At 40.0% G+C, this 19073-nt stretch overlaps 1 protein-coding gene across 2 annotated transcripts in view; it reads right to left on the minus strand.

Moving 5' to 3' along the window:
* Positions 1-19073, minus strand: part of KIAA1958 (KIAA1958 ortholog) — a 71960-nt gene that overhangs the window by 12227 nt on the left and 40660 nt on the right. For both annotated transcript variants that reach the window (XM_040963101.1, XM_040963100.1), the window contains one exon: positions 762-934. In XM_040963101.1, coding sequence (XP_040819035.1) covers positions 762-934 — 173 coding nt within the window. The remainder of the gene's footprint in view (positions 1-761; positions 935-19073) is intronic.

Below are 19073 nucleotides of genomic sequence, written 5' to 3' on the forward strand. Positions count from 1 at the left end.
CAATCAAATAAAAAGATAGACAAATGGGATTACACCAAGTTAAGAAGCTTCTGCACTGCAAACAAACTTTTTATTAAAATCCCACATTCCCAACCACTCATTGTACATGTCCACCTGGAATCTGATTTAGATTCAATATACCCAAATCAAAACATAATATCTTTCTCTTCTGTTTCCACATGTCCAAGATTTGTCCTATTAAAATAACTCAAATATTTCAAGTTAGAGGGAATCTTAAGAGTTCACTTTCCAGGAGGGAAATGGAAGGACTAAGCATGCTAAATAAAAACAAGAGACTTGTCTTTCACCTGTGTTACAAGGCTTTTAACCAGCTACATGAGCATCATCAAAACCTGCTTTGACAGCCTAGTGACCCAGTGACATACAGAAAGCTTGTGTCATAGGCAAGTGAGACTTTCTGCCCAAACCGCACTTTTCTTCAGGTCACTCAGCTTAGAAGACTCTCCAACTAATTCTACTGGCATCCTGCTGCTCTCCCCAAAATATGGCCCAAATATCAGTTTTCTCTTGAATTTGTCCATCTGAATTTTCAGGTGCTTCTGATCTACAAACTAACAAAACATCTACTCAATTCTGCTCTTTACTAGGAATATCATTCTTTCTAGTTTATACTCTTTGGAAGTTTTTCCAGTAGCAGCAAGCTACTGTGTTGGGTTCCTCTCAGTGCTTAACACAGTGCCTGGCACTTGAAAGCTCAGAGAAGCTTGATAAAAGAAGAAGCAAACGCATGAGCACCTTACCTTGGTGATGTCCGTGTGGTCTTTGAGCCCGTTGGTCATACACCAGTATCGCCACACATTGAGGGCGTACCGCGTGGCTTTGGTGGTATTGGGGCTTACTGCACTGGTACACAGATCATTCAAGTCATCATTAATATTAAATACAGGAAATTTGTTCAGCTTAGTAGAATAAGCTAGAAATAAAAACAATAAAAACATTAAAATAATGTGCCATTGTCTTCTTCAGACAATTACATCTTGGGATCATGTTAAGTAACTGAGAATTCCTGAAATTTAATGCATTTAAAATGGAATTTCTACCAAGTAATACATACATTAGAATACATGAAGTTGTAGCATGGAATCAATGCTGCGACTTTCCTTTAATCATCACTGTTTGCCATAAATATTAACTGATGTAGTAGTACAGACATTCCAAACATAAGAGGGGGAAATGAATGCTGAAAAGCAGAAAATGTTCTATCCAAATGTCTCACTGGAAAGAAAATTCAGCATTTCTTGCTAAGAACAACAAGATATATGGGAGGAAAGAAGCAGGGAGAAAATTAATCTTCCACCGCCTGCCCAGAGCTGCCACTTCTTGGCAATATACAAGCACAATGCTGTTGTGTGCTATCATGAGCATTCTTAAATGAAGCAACATTAGCCTTTTCTTTAATTTTTCATACATTAATAAAGAAAAATATGAAAGCCCTGACCCTATAACCCACCCAATCACTTGGAGCTAATTGGAAGATTCAGGGGGAAAAAAGGAAGACTCCAGAAGGGCTCACAATTTCTCAGAGAGGAATCATATTTTAAATTGCCCAGATGACTTCAGATGAAAACCAGACTGCCTCAGTGTATCCAATTTACATGCTAGTTGCCAAAGAGATAAGCAAGTCCTCAAACCTTAGCTGGTCTTTCTTACTACTCTATGATCTGCTAAAATCAAGTAATTCTATGATTACTTCATAAAACATGACCAGCACGCACTTTACCCAGTGGTTCTCACCCTCTCTGTAGTGTTTCTGTATTCAAACAAGGCACTCAACGGCTAGGCCTCCAAGAAGTCAAATGAAAATGTAATGCAACTGTCACGGTGAGCTACGAATGAATCTCCATTCACCAAAAAACCCACCTCCTCTTTCATTGCTCCTGCTTTGGAATAACTGTATAGCAAACTGCCAGTCTCCTGTTGTCCCTAGTATCCACACAGTCAGAACAGCCACCCACACCACACCTTCCCCAAACAGTGCGAGAAATCTGCCCACGGGCTTTCTGCCAATCAAAGTACAATCATTTTCAAACCCCAGTTCACTCCATACTCTTCCCCACACTAATCCAACTTCCTTATTCTCTCCTTCATTGTCTTGTAGGAGTGTGACCTAATGGTGTGTGGAAGATTTTTCAGTCAGTTGGCGGGCTCCGTGAGACTGCATCTTCCCCTTTTAAATCTTGATCCTCCAAGAATGGATGAACGCATAGTGCACTGGAGTGAATGTGTTATCGCAAGGGAGCCCCAAACAATGCTGGCAACACTGAATCCTCTCACTATCCTCCACAAACATAAATAACTCCTTTATTTGACTTGCTTGATAGCAATGAAAGGATTCTAAAAACTTATCACATCTAGCACTAGTTGTCTACTATATATCAAGAGATTTTACATAAATTATCTGTAATGTGTTAGCAATTTCATGTCCACCTACATTTGAGGAACCTGTTAACTTCATAGCTTCATTCATTTCACAGAAATAGTACCTTATCTGCCAAGCACTGGCTGATCAAGTCATGGGGTTAATAAGTCATGGGTAGTGCTAGATATTAGACCGGGTATAGATGTCACTATACTCTAGTCACTTCAGTGAAGATATTACAGGGAATATTCTTATTAAATAACACAATTTAGGAGTGAGCATTCAGTCTAGCACTTCAGATGCTAATTAAGACACCTGTAGGCTACATCGGAGTCCTTGGTTTTGGTGCAGAACTCTGCTTCCTGACACTAGCTTCCTGCCAAGACAGACTCTGCGAAGCAGCAACAGTGGGTTCTTGCCAGACTTGAACTGAGTTCTCCGCTCTAGCTTCAGCAAACAGACTGGCCCCAGCTGTCACAGACACAGGGAACTCAGACCATGGCTGGCAGTTCCTATCTGTTGGCTACCTTTCTCTCTGTGCTTCTCAAAATAAATACATCTTTTCAGAGAATATAGTTTATACATTAGCTCCTTGTGCTGATGAAAAATATCTCTGTCCCATATAAATGTATTCAGATTATTCAGTAAGAACAACTAAATCTGATTTATTTAAATGACAACTACACTTTTAGATAGGATGTTTAAATGGAATTATTACATTAAACAATTACCTGCTCTTAAATAATTTCATTTTTACTCAATTTTTAACAAAAGGCAGAGACACTGTGTGTTGAAAATTAAAACCAAAACTCTACCACGTAGTGAAACAAGGATGCTCATATGTCTATATAACGGGGAAGAAATCAAGTGTAAATGATCAAATGGAGTATGTTCCTTTTATGACTGTGATGATTAAATATCTCATAAACTACTTTTAGAGTTCAGAGGTAGAAGAAGTTATAGTGATATGAAGCTGAGCAAATTTTAGGAGACAGTATCAATGGAAGAACATGCAAAAATAACTTACAACTTACAACTGAAAAAGGGTGGGGCCCGCCAGACTACTAAAGAAGGGCTTGACATTTTTTCTTTCACTAGTCGACAGGACAAACTCTTTGCTCAAAGTCAGGACTAGCTGGGCATACAGAGCGAACACACTACAAGGTTGAGGTTGTAGGATCGCAGGAATGACTCCACTCTCCACACAGACAGCACAGGAGCTGGGGAGTGCAGCCATATTAAGCTATGGAAGGCCACACCCTGGATCAGAGAGGACACAGGCAATTCTTGCAGCCCCACTGCGGGCATGGGGAGGATGCAAAGAAACTAAGAACAAAACTGCCTGCCTTGATCTCTGTTGGAAAGCCTTCCCAGCTTCCTGGCTCATACACCAGGAAACAAATCCTACTGGTGGGCTAGTCATCAGCCAACAGAATGCATCTGCCCAGCCCTGTGCTCAATCACTAGGGGTGGAGCTGAGCTCCTCCCAGATGAAGCAGCGGGAGCCAATAACATGTCTGGAAATCACTATCAGCTACCAGTAATGATCGAGCTAGACTCCAAGTTTTAAAAGGTGAGCACACAAACACACATCACCTGGCACTGGAGACAACCAACAACATGAAAGTCGCTAAACAACTGATTCCGCACTCCCTTTTGGTACCCCTAAATATAGTTAATTCAAAAAAACAAGAACAACAAAAATCAAACCACAAATGTATCAGCAGAGAGATCTGAGAAGGTAATACATTCTTAAAATAAACACAGCCTCCTTCAAGTAAAAATAAACAAGGAAAAACAAGACTGGTTCTAGAGATGAAACATTTATGTATCATAATACATATAAATATGTAAGTACTTTTCATACTGAATAATATCTTCTTTATAGCAAGAGAAAAACAACTGTGTATCAGAAAATATTTCAACTGAATTTTGACAGCACAACATGTCAAAGTTCTGATTAGTAATTGCAGTGCCTCCAGAGGCTCCGGCTTCCAAGTAAACCAAATAAATCTTTAAAAGAAATGTTCAGGATCAACTGTATCAAGAAATTATAAAAAGAGCAAATATATTTTAAAATCTAGAAGGAGACAACACCATGATGAAAAAAAAAATCAATGAAATAATGAGCAACTTAAAATTCCAAAAGATGAATTTGAATAGACTGAATTATTACACTAGGGAGAAAAGGTTACAACAGATCTTACAGATAATAAAGACAATAGGAACAATTTGATACCAATAAATTTGAAAATTTGGATAAAGGAGACAAATACCTAGCAAAGCCACATCTCACCAAAACAGGAAATAGAATTTTTGAATAGGTTTATATCCCTTAAGGAAACGGAATCCACAAAAACCTCAAAAAAAAAAAAAAAAAGCCCACTGAATTCAGATGGATTTTACTAGTAAATTATTCCAAAATTTAGAGAATAAATAATGTCAAACTTACAAAATTCTACAAGTGAATAGAAAAAGGGGCAACATAACTATTCTACAAAAATCCAGAAACAAAAAACAAAGGAAGATTGCAGGCTAATTCAGCTTATTAACAGACACAAGTCCCTTAACACTGTATGAGAAAATGTATTCTTACTTTACAGAAACAATTCCAAATGGGTCACAACCTAAATGTGAACGGCAAGACGGCAGAGATTCTAGAAATAAACAGAAGAGATAAGCTACATGGTCTTGGGATAACCACATTAAACAAAAAAAAATCTATTTTAATTGGATAGTTTTAACAGATTTATGAAAAAAAAAAAAAAAGGAACAAGAGAGACAGATCCTCCATCTGCTGGTTCTCTCCCCAAATGGCTGCAACGGTCAGAGCTGAGCTGATCCAGAGCTGAGCTGGTTTATGTTTTAGCTGTTACACTTCCCATTCAGCTCCCCAACTGTGGCCTGGGAAAGCAGCAGAGTGTGGCCCAAAGCCTTGGGACCCTGCACCCGTGTGGGAGACCTGGAAGAAACTCCTGGCTCCTGGCTTCGGGTTGGCTCAGCTCTGGTAGTTGTGGCTATTTGGGGAGTGAAACAGTGGATGGAAAAATCTGTCTCTGCTCTCTGTACTTCTATCTTTCCAATAAAAATAGATAAATTTTCAAAAATTCAACATTTGCTTTTAGGATTGTCTTTTGATATGATACATCAACACTGAGTAATTTATGCACCTGAGGGTATTTCCAAAAGTTAGCAGAAATTGAGTTACAAATTTATTTGGGTAAAATTGAAATACAAACATGTTTCTTTTCCCTGAAAAAAAAATTTTTTTAGAAAGATTCATTCCCCAGATGTAAGCAAGTACCTAGCTTAGTTACATTGTATCTAGGCAGGTGTTAAACTGCTGGGAGAAAAGCAGCCAAAAGCTGGCAGGCATTGTGGGCCTGCTTAATGCCAATTCCGTGTTCAATTGCTATACCAGGATGCCAGCATGGCTGCCTAATTTTTTAAGGTACTGGGGGGAAGGGTGGAGTTCCTGCTGTGCCACCATGGGTGCATGCCAGCTACAGCCATCCTTCCACCATCACCACTGCCATGGGCACATGGAAGGGCTATGTATTATCAGGGGCTGGGAGACTGGGGATAAACTGGTGTGGGGACTGTTGAGGACTTCTTTGGCATTTATAAAATGATTCCTGGAGGCGTCCAAGGACCAGGTCACTACATCAGGAGGTAATCAAGGGAGCTGAGATAGGCTTGGAGATCAGAAGGGGGGAATCTTAGAGGGCCTCCCTGGATCAGATCAAAACACCCAGCCATGTGCACAAGAGCCATGGCTTGGGTGGAAAGGGCCAGGCTAGGTCACAGCACCTGTTGGCACTTGTAAGAGCTGAGTTTGGGGACCTGGCGTTGTAGCCTAGTAGCTAAAGTTCTTGCCTTGCATGCACCGGGATCCCATGTGGGCAGTGGTTCTAGTATTGGCCGCCCCACTTCCCATCCAGCTCCCTGTTGTGGCCTGGGAAAGCAGTGGAGGATGGCCCAAAGCCTCAAGACCCTGCACCCATGTGGGAGACCTGGATGAGGCTCCTGGCTCCTGGCTTCAGATTGGCGCAGCTCTGGGCATTGTGGCAACTTGGGGAATGAATTAACAGAAAATTTTCTTCTTTGTCTCTCCTCCTCTTTGTATATTTGATTTTCCAATAAAAATCAATCTTAGGGCCCGGCACGATGGCACAGTGGTTAAGGTCCTCGCCTTGCACGCCCAGGATCCCATATGGGCGCCAGTTCTAATCCCAGCAGCCCCACTTCCCATCCAGCTCCCTGCCTGTGGCCCGGGAAAGCAGTCGAGGACGGCCCAGAGCTTTGGGACCCTGCACCTGCGTGGGAGACCTGGAAGAGGCTCCTGGCTTCGGATTGGCATAGCATCAGCCTTTGAGCTCACTTGGGGAGTGAATCATCGAACGGAAGATCTTTCTGTCTCTCCTCTCTCTGTATATCTGCCTTTCCAATAAAAATAAAAATAAATCTTTTTAAAAAATCAATCTTGAAACAAAACAAAAAAACAGAGCTAAGTTTCAGGCCGGGCTTGGTAGGGGTTCTCTGGGGTTGCCCCAGCTAGATGCAGCATCTGATTTTGGGTGTGGTGGCTGGAGGCAGGCCACATCAGCCTGGACTGGCATGTGAGAGAACCAGCACTGGAATCAGGTCTTGTGGCCCTTGCTAGGATGCAGCACCTGCTGGCACATCTAAGTATTGGGTTTGGGTGTGAGCCTGGTAGATCTTTGGGAATATTCCTGCTAGGGTACAGCACCTGCCAGTTCACATGACAGCCAGGGCTGGGGATGGAACTGAGCAGACAGCTGCACCCACCTGCACAGCCCCAACCCTTCACTAGCTGGCACAACATGAGAGCAAGGTATATAAATCTCTCAGATGAAGTTTCTTAGGGTCTCCCCAACTAGGTTGCTGTGTTTGATCCCCAACATTAGGGAAAATCACATAGACATGTGATCCTATTCTGGTACAAATGTAGGACTGGGCTACCTTAGTTGCTGGCCCTCATGCAAGAATGGAAAGCACACCCAGATGAACAGAAAAGATGAGACAGCCAGTTCACCCAAGCCAAGAGAAGACTCTGAGTACTTCATCAAAAGACGGAAAAGACAGGTTGAACAATATCCAGGCCAGGCTCTACAACAGGCATCGTCTGAATCTGTGGGTACACTGACAGATGAGGACAGCAAACAGGTCTTAGGCACAACTTCAAACGTCTGGCAAAGCAGAGCCAATGGCCTGTAAGAACCACCAAGACCACTTAGGTTACAGACACCCTTGAAACATTCTTCCCCACTATGCAACCTCAAAGGACTGATTCTGTCCAGGTGCTGATGCAGTGTGACAGCAAGGAGCCATACACTTTCTCACCTCCGTTTCCCCCTCCTGTGCATACAGGAAGGAAAACGGAAGCATTCATCCCACCCACTTTTCCCCACAACTCTCCCAATCCTAATAGAAATTCAAGGCCCATGTTAATCTGTAATTCCCTTACCTTTGTAATAAATATTAAAAATTAAAAAAAAATAATTTACTCATTTATGTATGACAGAGCATCTTCCATCTTCCAGATTACTCCCCAAACGCCAGGGTCTGAGACCAAGAGCCAGAAACTACATTACAGTCTCTCATGTTTGTGGCACAGACTCAACTACAGTGATTAAATCATGCTGTTATTTTTGATATTGACATCATTACTTAATTTATTGGATTTCTATTACTTACTGAAGTTTTAGACTGTATCAACCCATATAAAAATTATATTCAAATATAGCCATCCCAGGTGCATTAGTGGGAAACTAGGTCAGTAGCAGAGCAGCCAGGACTCAAACAGCTACTTTGATATGGGATGGTGGCATTGCAAGTGGAGGCTTAACGTGATGTACCACAATGCTAGTCCCACAGTGAACTTCTGGAAGACCCCTTGCATTAGCCATTTTAATTGCATGAGGGAGATGATTAGAAATAAATTTTTAAAAATTTTAAAAAGGATTTATTTTTATTGGACAGTCAGGTATTGAAGACGGCCCAAGGCCTTGGGACCCTGCGCCCATGTGGGACACCTGGGGGAGCTCCTGGCTCTTGGCTTTGGATCAACGCAGATCTGGCTGTTGTGGTCACTTGGGGGGTGAATTATCGGATGGAAGATTATACCTCTGTCTCTCCTCTCTGTATATCTGACCTTGCAATGAAAATAAATAAATCTTAAAAAAAAAGTAAGTGGAGTGGTCAGGACTTGAACCAACCACCATAAAGGATGCTAGCATTGTAGGTAAAAGCTTAACCTGCTATATCATAATGCCAATCCTGTATACTTGTCATATTTGATTGTATTATTTGCATACACACTGAAGGTGTGTTCCTTGCCTACTAACATACTACAATACCAAAATAAAAATATAACTTTATAATTGTAATATAATTTAAAATATTGCCATTCTATTTGTAATATTCAGCTATGAGCAGAGTCAATGAATTATTTCAGACATGAAAAAAGCTTCAACATTTCTGTAACATAACTGTCTATGAATGAGAATATCATACTTTCAGATGCTTATTACAGTTTTCCTTATTCAGTAAGTAATGACACAACAAAAATATCTGAAACTAACTAACTTAGTCATAATTATTCTGAGTAGCTGTTATAATCTGTTCAAAGAAAACTCAAATGTGATAAATGTAATGAAAGACACAGGAGAATTTAAAAAGATTGGCCTAAAAATAAACAAGTGTATAACCTGACGCGGATTTAGCTTCATGTAACTTTGTATCTATTTAAGAAGCACCTGGCAAGGATACAAAGACAGGTCAGATAGTGAGTTCCTTGGTTGCAAGGGGCCTTTCTGCTCTAAGAGAACTGTCAAGATAACTTGACAATTGGATAGAAGCTTTCCTATAGGTCTTCAGCTGCCCTCTAGCTGCGTCCTTGCAGTCAAGGGTAACTGTGTTCCCTCCCCAGCCTTTCCTCTCTTCAGTGGTCATACACTGGAAGGGAAACAAAAGTTTTTCCAAACTGGAGCAAGTTTTTAAAATTGTTGTACCTACAAAACTCAACCAGTGTTGCAGAAAACAATTTATTAAACAAAGATCAGCCCTCATACTCAAGTATAAAGTACTGTGACCAAAGCATGCTCTCATTAGAGACACCAACAACATTCACTGCTTATTTGACTGGACTGCTTTTATTTCCATACGTTTTAGTCTGTACCAACACATATTGAAAACAACAGAAAAGTACACTACAATAGAGGCTAACATTATACAAACAATGGGATAGACTTCTGAGACATAAACTAGAACTTTATTTAAAGCACAAGTACACACATATGAAGGAAAAAACGGTTCATAAAGATGAAAACAGCTTAGTGTAGAAGATCAGTGAGCAGCAAATAAAACTGAAACCAACAGCACATATTACCAACATCACTTGGCAGAGGACTAACCAACCAAAGGCTCAGAGGTCCACATTTGAATATATTAACAGAAATTCCCCTCCATTTAAATTCATCTCTCTCTTTCACAAATTACAGCAGCTTAAAAAACAGTCTTAAAAAACACAATTTGAGTGAAAAAGGCAGGTCTTTTTTTTTTTCACATAAATCAGTTAAAAGCCAAGAGTCCACAAATGATTAACAAAAATGCCAATTTATTTATCCATTAAAGAAAGTAACTGCATCTTCAAAGAATTGTACAGTAACAATTTCTCTTCATAAAATTTTTTCTAAGTATTAATTGTGGTTATATTTCTAAACAGATGCCTGGTCTTGTAGTGGCTAAATGTGTAAATGTATCTTTTTGTACCCAATTAACTTCTAAGTGATTAGGATAAAAGGAACTTTGAAAATATTCTTCGTAAGAAAAGATGGAAGACCTTACTGGAGTTGAATACACCTTTCACTCTACTAAACCACCGAAGTTCTTTCTTTTAGCAGGTTCATGAGTCACATAGCCATGGTGATTCTACTGAACTGAAAATGCTCCCATTCATTCTCTTACCAGTTTGTAGGCCTATAGAGTTACAGTTAACACTTTCATATAACACTCCACTGATTAGAAACCTACATCTGTATGCAGTTACATGTAGACATCTGTATCGGATTAAGATAAACATCCTCGGCATAAAGGCCTCAGAACAAAGTTGACAGAAGTCCCCAAAAGAGCAGGATTTTAAAAAACGTGCCTGTTGTTACTAGAAATTGAAATCATCAGGATACATGCCTTGGTCTTTGGTATAAGAGGAATCATGCGTATAAAGGCTCCGTCTGGAAACTCCCAATGTAGAAACACATTTGTGTGACTCTCGAGGGCAATGGACAAAAGTCGAATTTCTTCAGACCATGCATAATTGAATTCCTTTTTATTGCTTTATCATCTTACTGAGGAGCGAATGGTTAAAGCATATTTTGTAGAAAAGGCTCCCAGTTAAAATCTGCCTTTCATTTTCTTTAGAGCAAAGAAATGGCAGAGGCCTGAATGAATTAAGTTTAATGTTCTCAGAATTAATCGGTAATTTCCGCAGCAATGTGTTCAAATACAGCACTGGCTGTCACTACGTTTCTGACAGTCACACAAAGAGCTTCTATATAATTCAGGAGATGATCCCTTTATTAAAAGGATTTTGTAATTATAGACCGATTGAACTGGCAGAAGGGACTGTGATATATGAAGTGAGGAGGTTCGGCATGTTGCTGTGAGGAAGGCAAACCACCTTCTTAAGATTTTTATGACAATTTATCCTTCATTTTAAGAGTGTACATAAAAGTATAACAGTATTTCCCCCTGATGATGTTTAATAAAATAGAGCAGAGTTAATCCACTTAAACATGTTCTTTCTGCTTCCAGAATTTGTTTGGAATTGCTGAGGCAAGTTGGGAGACACAAGTAGCAGATACCTGATGGTGGGCATGGCAGAACCCAGCAGTCAAATGGCATCTGCCTGGGTTCATTAGGTCCCAGCAAATGCTAAGAAGGAAAGCAGCTGACATTTGGGATGCTTCAATGATCCTTTTTCAATAATATGAAATTACTAAATATTCTTATTCAATGCAACCCAAACAATGGGCCATGAGTAACCACCAAAAACACTGCATGCATCACAGTCCTCTGTTTCCCGGTTCAGCTAAAACATCCAGATCAACAGAAGTTGTGCTGCCCCACTGTCTCTCCACTGGGTTTCTGTAAAGTATTCAAGTATCAGGAGAAAGACTTTTTTCTTTAAATTCTCGAGGAGGGAGCACTGGAGAAGTTCAGAATTCTTTCCCTACTTTCAGATACTGTGCTGATACAGCAGAGTTGGGGAGAAGAAAACCTGACCCAGCCTAGAATGACGTATAGCAAGATATTCAAGTTCGGCACCATTTGACAACTACAGTATTTCTCTCTGTAGAGGCCGTTAAGTGCTGGCTCAACATCCTAAACAAAGAAGTACATACTCTCTCAAGTCACACACACAAATGCTGACTGGCACAGATTTTCAGTTTAACTCTAACAAGTAAAAGCAGCAATGGTTAACAATTCCACAGAAACACCACAAGCACACATACGAAAGAGCACCTTGAACAACATGCAAAATCTCAACAATGACATCACTGAAGATGACACAATGCATAGAACTTGTAATGGTTTTTTGGCAAAATTTTCTTTTGTAACAAATGCTTTATAAAACAGAAGTTCTTTTGTTATAAATGCTATTTAAAAAGTTGTAATATCATGGATATAGATAGAAAAGTTCAGTTATTCTGAGTAGATTAATATTAAACATGATCTGCTACTTCATCCAGTATAAATAACTATAAATTAATTTCTAGTGGAAGTATACTAAGGTTTGATTTATAAAATGTAAGAATTACAGAAAATAAACTGGCATAAAAATCATTAAAATTCAGTATGCACAATTACCATTAGGAGTCTATATTGCTGATAACTTCTTAATTCTACTTATACAAATAAATTATACCCAATACCCAAGCATTTTCATAGCTAATACTGAAAGGAATGCACAATGGTAAAAATGCTAGCTCCAGTGTAATACCAGGACAAACATTAGAAATCTAGCAAAAATCAACACATCAGAAAACCACCACAATTACATAGTACCTTTTTCAGTGTCCTAGAACTTGATCTTTTTTCAACTATGATTTGGCAAATATCACTTGCGAAATAAAAATTTGTGAATTTGCTTGGATTATTTTTCAGAAGAGGAAAGGTAATAGGAGAAAGATAAATGTGTTCTATTTCTGTATCCTCCTGATGTAAGACTTTTTCATTACTTCCCATTCTTCCTAAACAAATGCCCCTCAGAAATACCCCACTTACATTTATAGAAATTTGATCTTCCTGAGAATACATCCCAAATCTTCAAACAGTATTTTTAGTCCATGAACTGCATTCAAAACCCAATAATACAGATATTAAGTAGCTGGATATCCAAGTGAATATCAAATTTAACAAAATGTTACCTTTCAGTCAATAATCTGAAACTACAACTAATATAGTTAAAAATTACAATGTTTCCTCTCCATAATCAAAAAGTAAAGGAAAATAATTACACTTAGAGATTAACCTATTAAGCTTCAAAATAAGTTACTGGAAGTCAAGATACAGCCCCCTACACAACTAAAAGTGAACTTCACACTCCAATCTCTTATTTGGAAACTGCAGTGTTGTCATGTGCTGCCTAACAGCAATTTGCGGGATAAAAAACAATTAAAACTTGGAAAACAAGAAGATATTTTTTTCTTAGTGAAAAAGTTTTTCCTCTTTAAGCATATCTACCAATAGGAAGTCACGTGCCTTGGTTGCAGCTGTGGCTCCCATCTAAACACGGCACAAGCACCAGGCAACTCCCTCCCCTCTCTGGGTCTGTTTCCTGGTCTGCCCAGAGAGGGATGCTTCCACTCTCGCTTTGCAGCCAGAGCCCTCCCACCCTGGAGGATGGTGCTTCAAAGCAGGAAGATGTTTGCTCTGGGATGTTTTCTGTGCTGTTTCCATCTTCTTAACCCGCCCCCTGCACGAGGACATGATGACCTCTGTTCTTCACTGCACTAACAACCGCTGGACCAGATCATCTCTACGGGCCTCTCGAGGCCTACACCATGACTATAATTCAACAGACAGCTGTTTTACATTAATACTGCCCTGATTCATATTCTGATCAAATTAGGTCTCTGGCCTAATTACTACTCTGTCTAATTCAACAGTTAGGGTTTACATAAGAATTCAATTGAAATGTATTAAAAATTATCTTTTAAAAAAATAATGCAATCTTCAGTACTTAGTCAGGTCTTGTGCTTGGCTCCAGCAGGCTCAGCTGAACAATTCATATGGTTGAAACACGAGAAATCCTGTTTCCCTTTTATTTGACAAAAGTGAAGGCAGAGCTGTTGGCTGTTTTCCACCAGCATTCCCTCCTCCCTGCTGACTTATCCCAAGGAATACACCGATCACTAGGAGGACAACACCTGTAATGTATTTCCTTATCCCAGTTCTCTTCAGTGGCAGCGATCTCCAAAACTACCCGACCTTCCTCACTCTGTCTCATATTGTCTCAGTCAGACACAAGTATTGAAGAAACATGCTGAATGGTATGCATTAAGGGAAAAACAAAACAATTGAGCATGTCCTCACCAGCATCTCTCTGCAGCCTGTCAGATGACATGTATAGACACATCTTTCACAAAGGATTGTTAAGAAAATTTTATTAGACTAATTCTTTTTAACGTGAATATTTCTAAGGGGAAAAAAATCCTACTGCAAAAAATTTGCATCCACTCCTCTCAAAATCCTTACTCTTGAAAATTTATTTCCTCTATTTCATGAGAAATTTTATTTATAGATGCTTAGTGTTAGAAATTTATTTTGGCTACAGCAAAAAGGATAAAAAATACCCAAGTCAAAAGGTTAATTAAAATCAGGAATGTTTTTCTCATTCAAAACTGTGAGAATAGTCAAACTAGGGAAAAAACAAAAACAAACAACAAAAAAAACCCAACACCTGTACAGTTTCACAGGCTATTTAGAACAGAAAGGGGCAGTGTTAACAGAATTCAGATCTGCACCTAGTGTCAGATACTGATGCTGTTTTTTTTTTTTAAAGGTTTTACTATTTTATCTTTGTGAAGCATGTTTACATTTAATGGTAACTATTATCTTATTATTTTTTAAATTTTTATTTTCATTTACTTGAAAGGCAGATGCACACACAGAGAAAGATAGAGAGACTAAGAATTTTCCATCTACTGGTGAAGTCCCCAAATGCCATGTGAACTGGCTGGGGCTAGGCCGGGAAACCAGAAGCTGGCAGCTCATTCCCCAGCAGGTAGCAGAATCCCATAACTGCGCATTATCTGCTGCCTCTCAGGGTGTGCAGGGAGCTGGAATCAGAAGTGGAGGTGGGACTCAAACCCAGACACAGCACCATGGCATGCAGGTGTCCCATACTGTTATCTTAACTGCTGTTCCAAGTGTCCACCCCACTGGTGTTCCTCTGTGTTAAGGGTGACATGCATAACGCATCTGTCTTTGCTGGATTTCATTGATCACCAGAGAGACACTATGTATGTAACAGGGCTACTGTGAGCACTGAGAGAAGCATTTAGTCCAACAGCACATTGTAAGAAGGTAATGAATGAGTCACTGACGGCAGATGCATGCTCTCTTATGCAGATGCACAGCTATGTGAACACGGTGGATAAATGCTTCGAGAACAAACACTATTTTATGGATCTCTGTACCCCTCCCAGTGTCTAGACCTTAGCTGCTCAATAAATATTTGCTGTGGGACTATAAATTTTCTTCACCATGAAGTCACTGATTTCATGCCATTTGGGACATAGAAACATTAATGCTATGAGAGATTCAGCTAACAATGACCTCATTGAAAAACCAGAGACCTAATCTACACTAGAAGGTTACCAGACTATTCTTTTGTAGATTAGGCAGCGATTTACCACAGGGAAAATTTAACCTTGAGAAAATCAATTATCAAACTGATGGTTTAAGAGTCATATTCAGACCGTGCCTAATGACCAAGGTAACAATTGGAATTATAAAAGGTCCTAGCTAAATCTCTCAAATTTCTCCAACATCTTCAAATATCCAAGTTTTAAAAACAATCCTGCTGCTGGGGTATTAACAGATACACATATGAAATTGGAGGAATGAGTAGATTATGCAGTTAGGGGAAGGCTCTGGACGCAGTGGTTAAGAAGTCCCATTGGAAGTGCCTATGTTAAATACCCAGTTCCAGTTCCTAACGCTTGCTTCCTGCTCTCGTGGATCCTGGGGATCAGCAAGGATGGCTCAAGAAACCAGAGTCCTAGCACTCACACGTGAGAAGCCTGGATTGAACTTCTAGCTCACAGCTTCAGCCACAGTCGGGGCTCATTTACAGGTATCTGGGGAATGATTTGGCAGATGAAAGCTCTGGATCACCCTGCCTCTCCAAATGCAGTGATGTCAATCCAAATGCTGACGCATGAGTTTACTGGCTTTGTTGCAGACAGTGCAATCTTTGCAGAGTCCTGTGAGGGCCACCATGAAATTTATGTGGCATCACCTTGCTCTAACAGTGTCAACACTGTCAACGGTTCTACCTGTTTCTGTATGATCATGTGACTTCCTTGTGAGCTATGTGACCGCCATGTGAAAGGCAGTGCATTCTGTGTGGGGTACACCTGCTGGACTGCAGAATTTCTGCACACACACACACACACACACACTTGTGCCACCCACCTCTGCCACATGACTGTTTTGGTTGAAATTCTAAACAGTAAAAATAGCATCTGGCTGTGACAAGCCCTCTGTATTGTCTAGATAAAAAACAAAAAATATAGAGGTAGAGAGCGACTTCGCACAATCTCAGTTAACCCAAGGAGATACTGTGATCTGCCTATGTTTCTGCCACTAGTCTTCAGAAAAAATATTCTGAATCTCAATGTTATAATGTTCCTGTTTACTTGGCTTGAGTTACCAAAGTAAAAAATAATAATCATTCACATCTCAATGTAATTGTGTTTCTCTAAAGTGAAAATGTAGTACAGTTAAGCAGGAGAGATATTCACTTCATTGCCTCAATAAACACAACACAAACTGTAAGACTGCAGTTCTGCTTTCTAAGTTACACCCACTGTCCTCGCAGCTCGAGGCAAACTCACTTTATCAGACACCTAAAGAGCTTAGAAATGATGCCAATTAAAAACCAAAATGCATAATCACATTTCAAGTATCTTACAGAAACTCTTCTAACAGAAGTAACCCACACAAAACCCAGATTATTTTGTTCAAAACACTTTCTTTCAAGTAGGCTGTCTTGTGTACTTAGGGACCAGTTACAGAGTAAAAAGAGGATGGTTTTGTGAAGAGAACTGGGAGAAAGGCTCAGTGGTTTAAAATGAATGGCGCAGGGGGACAGAAGAGGACAAAGGACACGGTGTGCTACCACGAATGGCAGCGCCACACTCCTTTCAGCTAGGTCCCCACCTCTGGCTCCAGCCACTGCAACCTAATCAGGAGTTGGTACCCAAAAGAGTAAACGCAAAGGCTGCTGGAGGGAGAGAACAGACGACCGATTCCTTGGCTATCATCTAACTGACCTTTCTTCACATCATCATAGAATGTTGATAATTCCCTTTTCAGTTGTTAGGAGGAATGATGAAGACAATGTCTATAGAAATAAATGTGTATGTATTAAAACACATCTGATGAAATCCTTGCCAGAATGCTCACAGTAGTTATCTTTGGCTGGCACAATTGTAAATACACTGTATTTTCTGCTTTTTTAAAAAATGAGTAACTGTATGTGATGCATGAATGTAATGCATGCAGCTCACTCAGCACAGTGCTGGCTTAAAAACGGCAGCTACCCTCATTAATATCACAAACAGAATATGGCAATCTACCCTCTGCTCTTTCCTCTGATTTCTGGGTGCATAAATGAATACTCCCCTGTGGAGGAAAAGTCATGAAAAAATTAAGTTGGTCCTACCACCCAAAGTCCACAGTAGCCTTCCCACTCCTAGGTCAAAAGAAAGGCCAAGGTTAGGGGAACAGGTGTTTATGTGCTTAGTGTTGAAAGGATCTGCCTAGCCAAAGGCAAGCTCAGCTGTCACCAGTCAGGCCAATCAGAATGAAATCAACCCTGACTGCATATCTTCCCAGCTAATGCGAATTACGAGATGGCTTTGAAAAGCAAATGCCTCCAAACAGAATGCCCAGATTCGATAAGTCTAGTAAGATTGGGAGCTTACAGTGTGAGCGATTAGACAGGATGGAAACCTAGGTCAGCTCTTGAGATTCTAGTGTGCAAATGTGTCTTATTTTAAAAGTAGCTTAACTAACAATCTACCACAGGTTTCAAGACTTGAAAACACAGATCTTGGGAATAACATCACAAGTGTTTAACTAAAATTATTACAATTGCAGGATAACACAGAGAAACACATTTATATCCTATAGAAGAAACAGACATTTTCAACAAAGCTTGAATTCTGCTAAAGGTGATAATAAAATACTATTATCTAAAATGAGTACCAGTATTCCCTTGATCACAACCAGAGTCAAGCAACCCCCTGGGGAGGAGAGATGGAAGGTAATTATTTAAGTAAGTAATCTAGGGGGTTTGTGTTTTGAGCAGGATGCAATTTTTGTTGTTTTGACTAAAGCTTCATGATGCTTTCCCATTCTCTGTTTTCTGTTTATGTTTGATATGCATGCTGATGTTTGGGAACATTTTCAAAGCTTTAGTAGTTTTAAATTTCTGGTTATCTGATAATCAAACTTCATTTGCACTCAGTTCTTAGGGACACAAAACATTCTCCCAAGGTTCCAGCATAATAAACATGAGCTACCTAACAGGTTTTTTTTTTTTTGCCACTATATTAGATTTTGCATATTATTTGAAAATTATATATCTTCCAAAAAGAATGGCCCCTTCATTCCTTCTCTTTCTCTTCCCCTCTTCTCCTCTCACCCCCAAAGAAAAGATGTCAGAGAAACATCTAGATTCTTACACACTGTCAAAACTGAAAGACAGGACCCAAAATCCTAATTATGTTTCAGAAAGACTATGCTGATAATCTGATGTCAAACTGACTTTCATGTTTGGGATCTGACTGAATACAGTTCTACATGAGCGACGGAGTTAAAAAAAAAAAGCCATTTATCAAAAAGACTCAAAACATGAGGCACGGGATGAGAAGAAAAGCAGAAGCTGAGAACACGAGTCCAGGGTGACTCAGTCTCCCTTCCGATAGTTGTTAAACGGAATCCCCCCTCCACTGTGTGCTGCCTGAGGACCACTGTGGTTCTGTAGTCACTAGTCATGGCTGCCCACAAGTACGGTGTGTCTGAAGTCTAGAAATACCATGTCAGTAATAGTAAACTATCTCCATTGCCTTATCTGTAAAAAGAAAAATATATTAGATAGTTAGATCTGTATAAAGTGAATGAACACTGAGCGCAGAGGAAAGGGAAGGACAAGTGGTGTACAGTCACAGTTCCTCTGGACAGAGTCACCAAAGTCCTGCTCCAGCCACCCGATCAGGTGGTGTCTGAGGAGGAGTCATAGGAGGCCGAGAGGACGAAGTTGCCGCTGTTGGAGCGCCCAGCCACCGACTGGGCAGCCTGCTGGCTCAGGTTATTACAGATCAGCACCAGCTGGTTGCTCTGGGCCTCGGACAGGGTGCTGCAGCTCTGATACACG

The sequence above is a fragment of the Ochotona curzoniae genome, unplaced genomic scaffold (assembly GCF_017591425.1).
Source record: "Ochotona curzoniae isolate NIBS_2020 unplaced genomic scaffold, NIBS_Ocur_1.0 scaffold_3208, whole genome shotgun sequence".
Lineage (NCBI taxonomy): Eukaryota > Metazoa > Chordata > Mammalia > Lagomorpha > Ochotonidae > Ochotona > Ochotona curzoniae.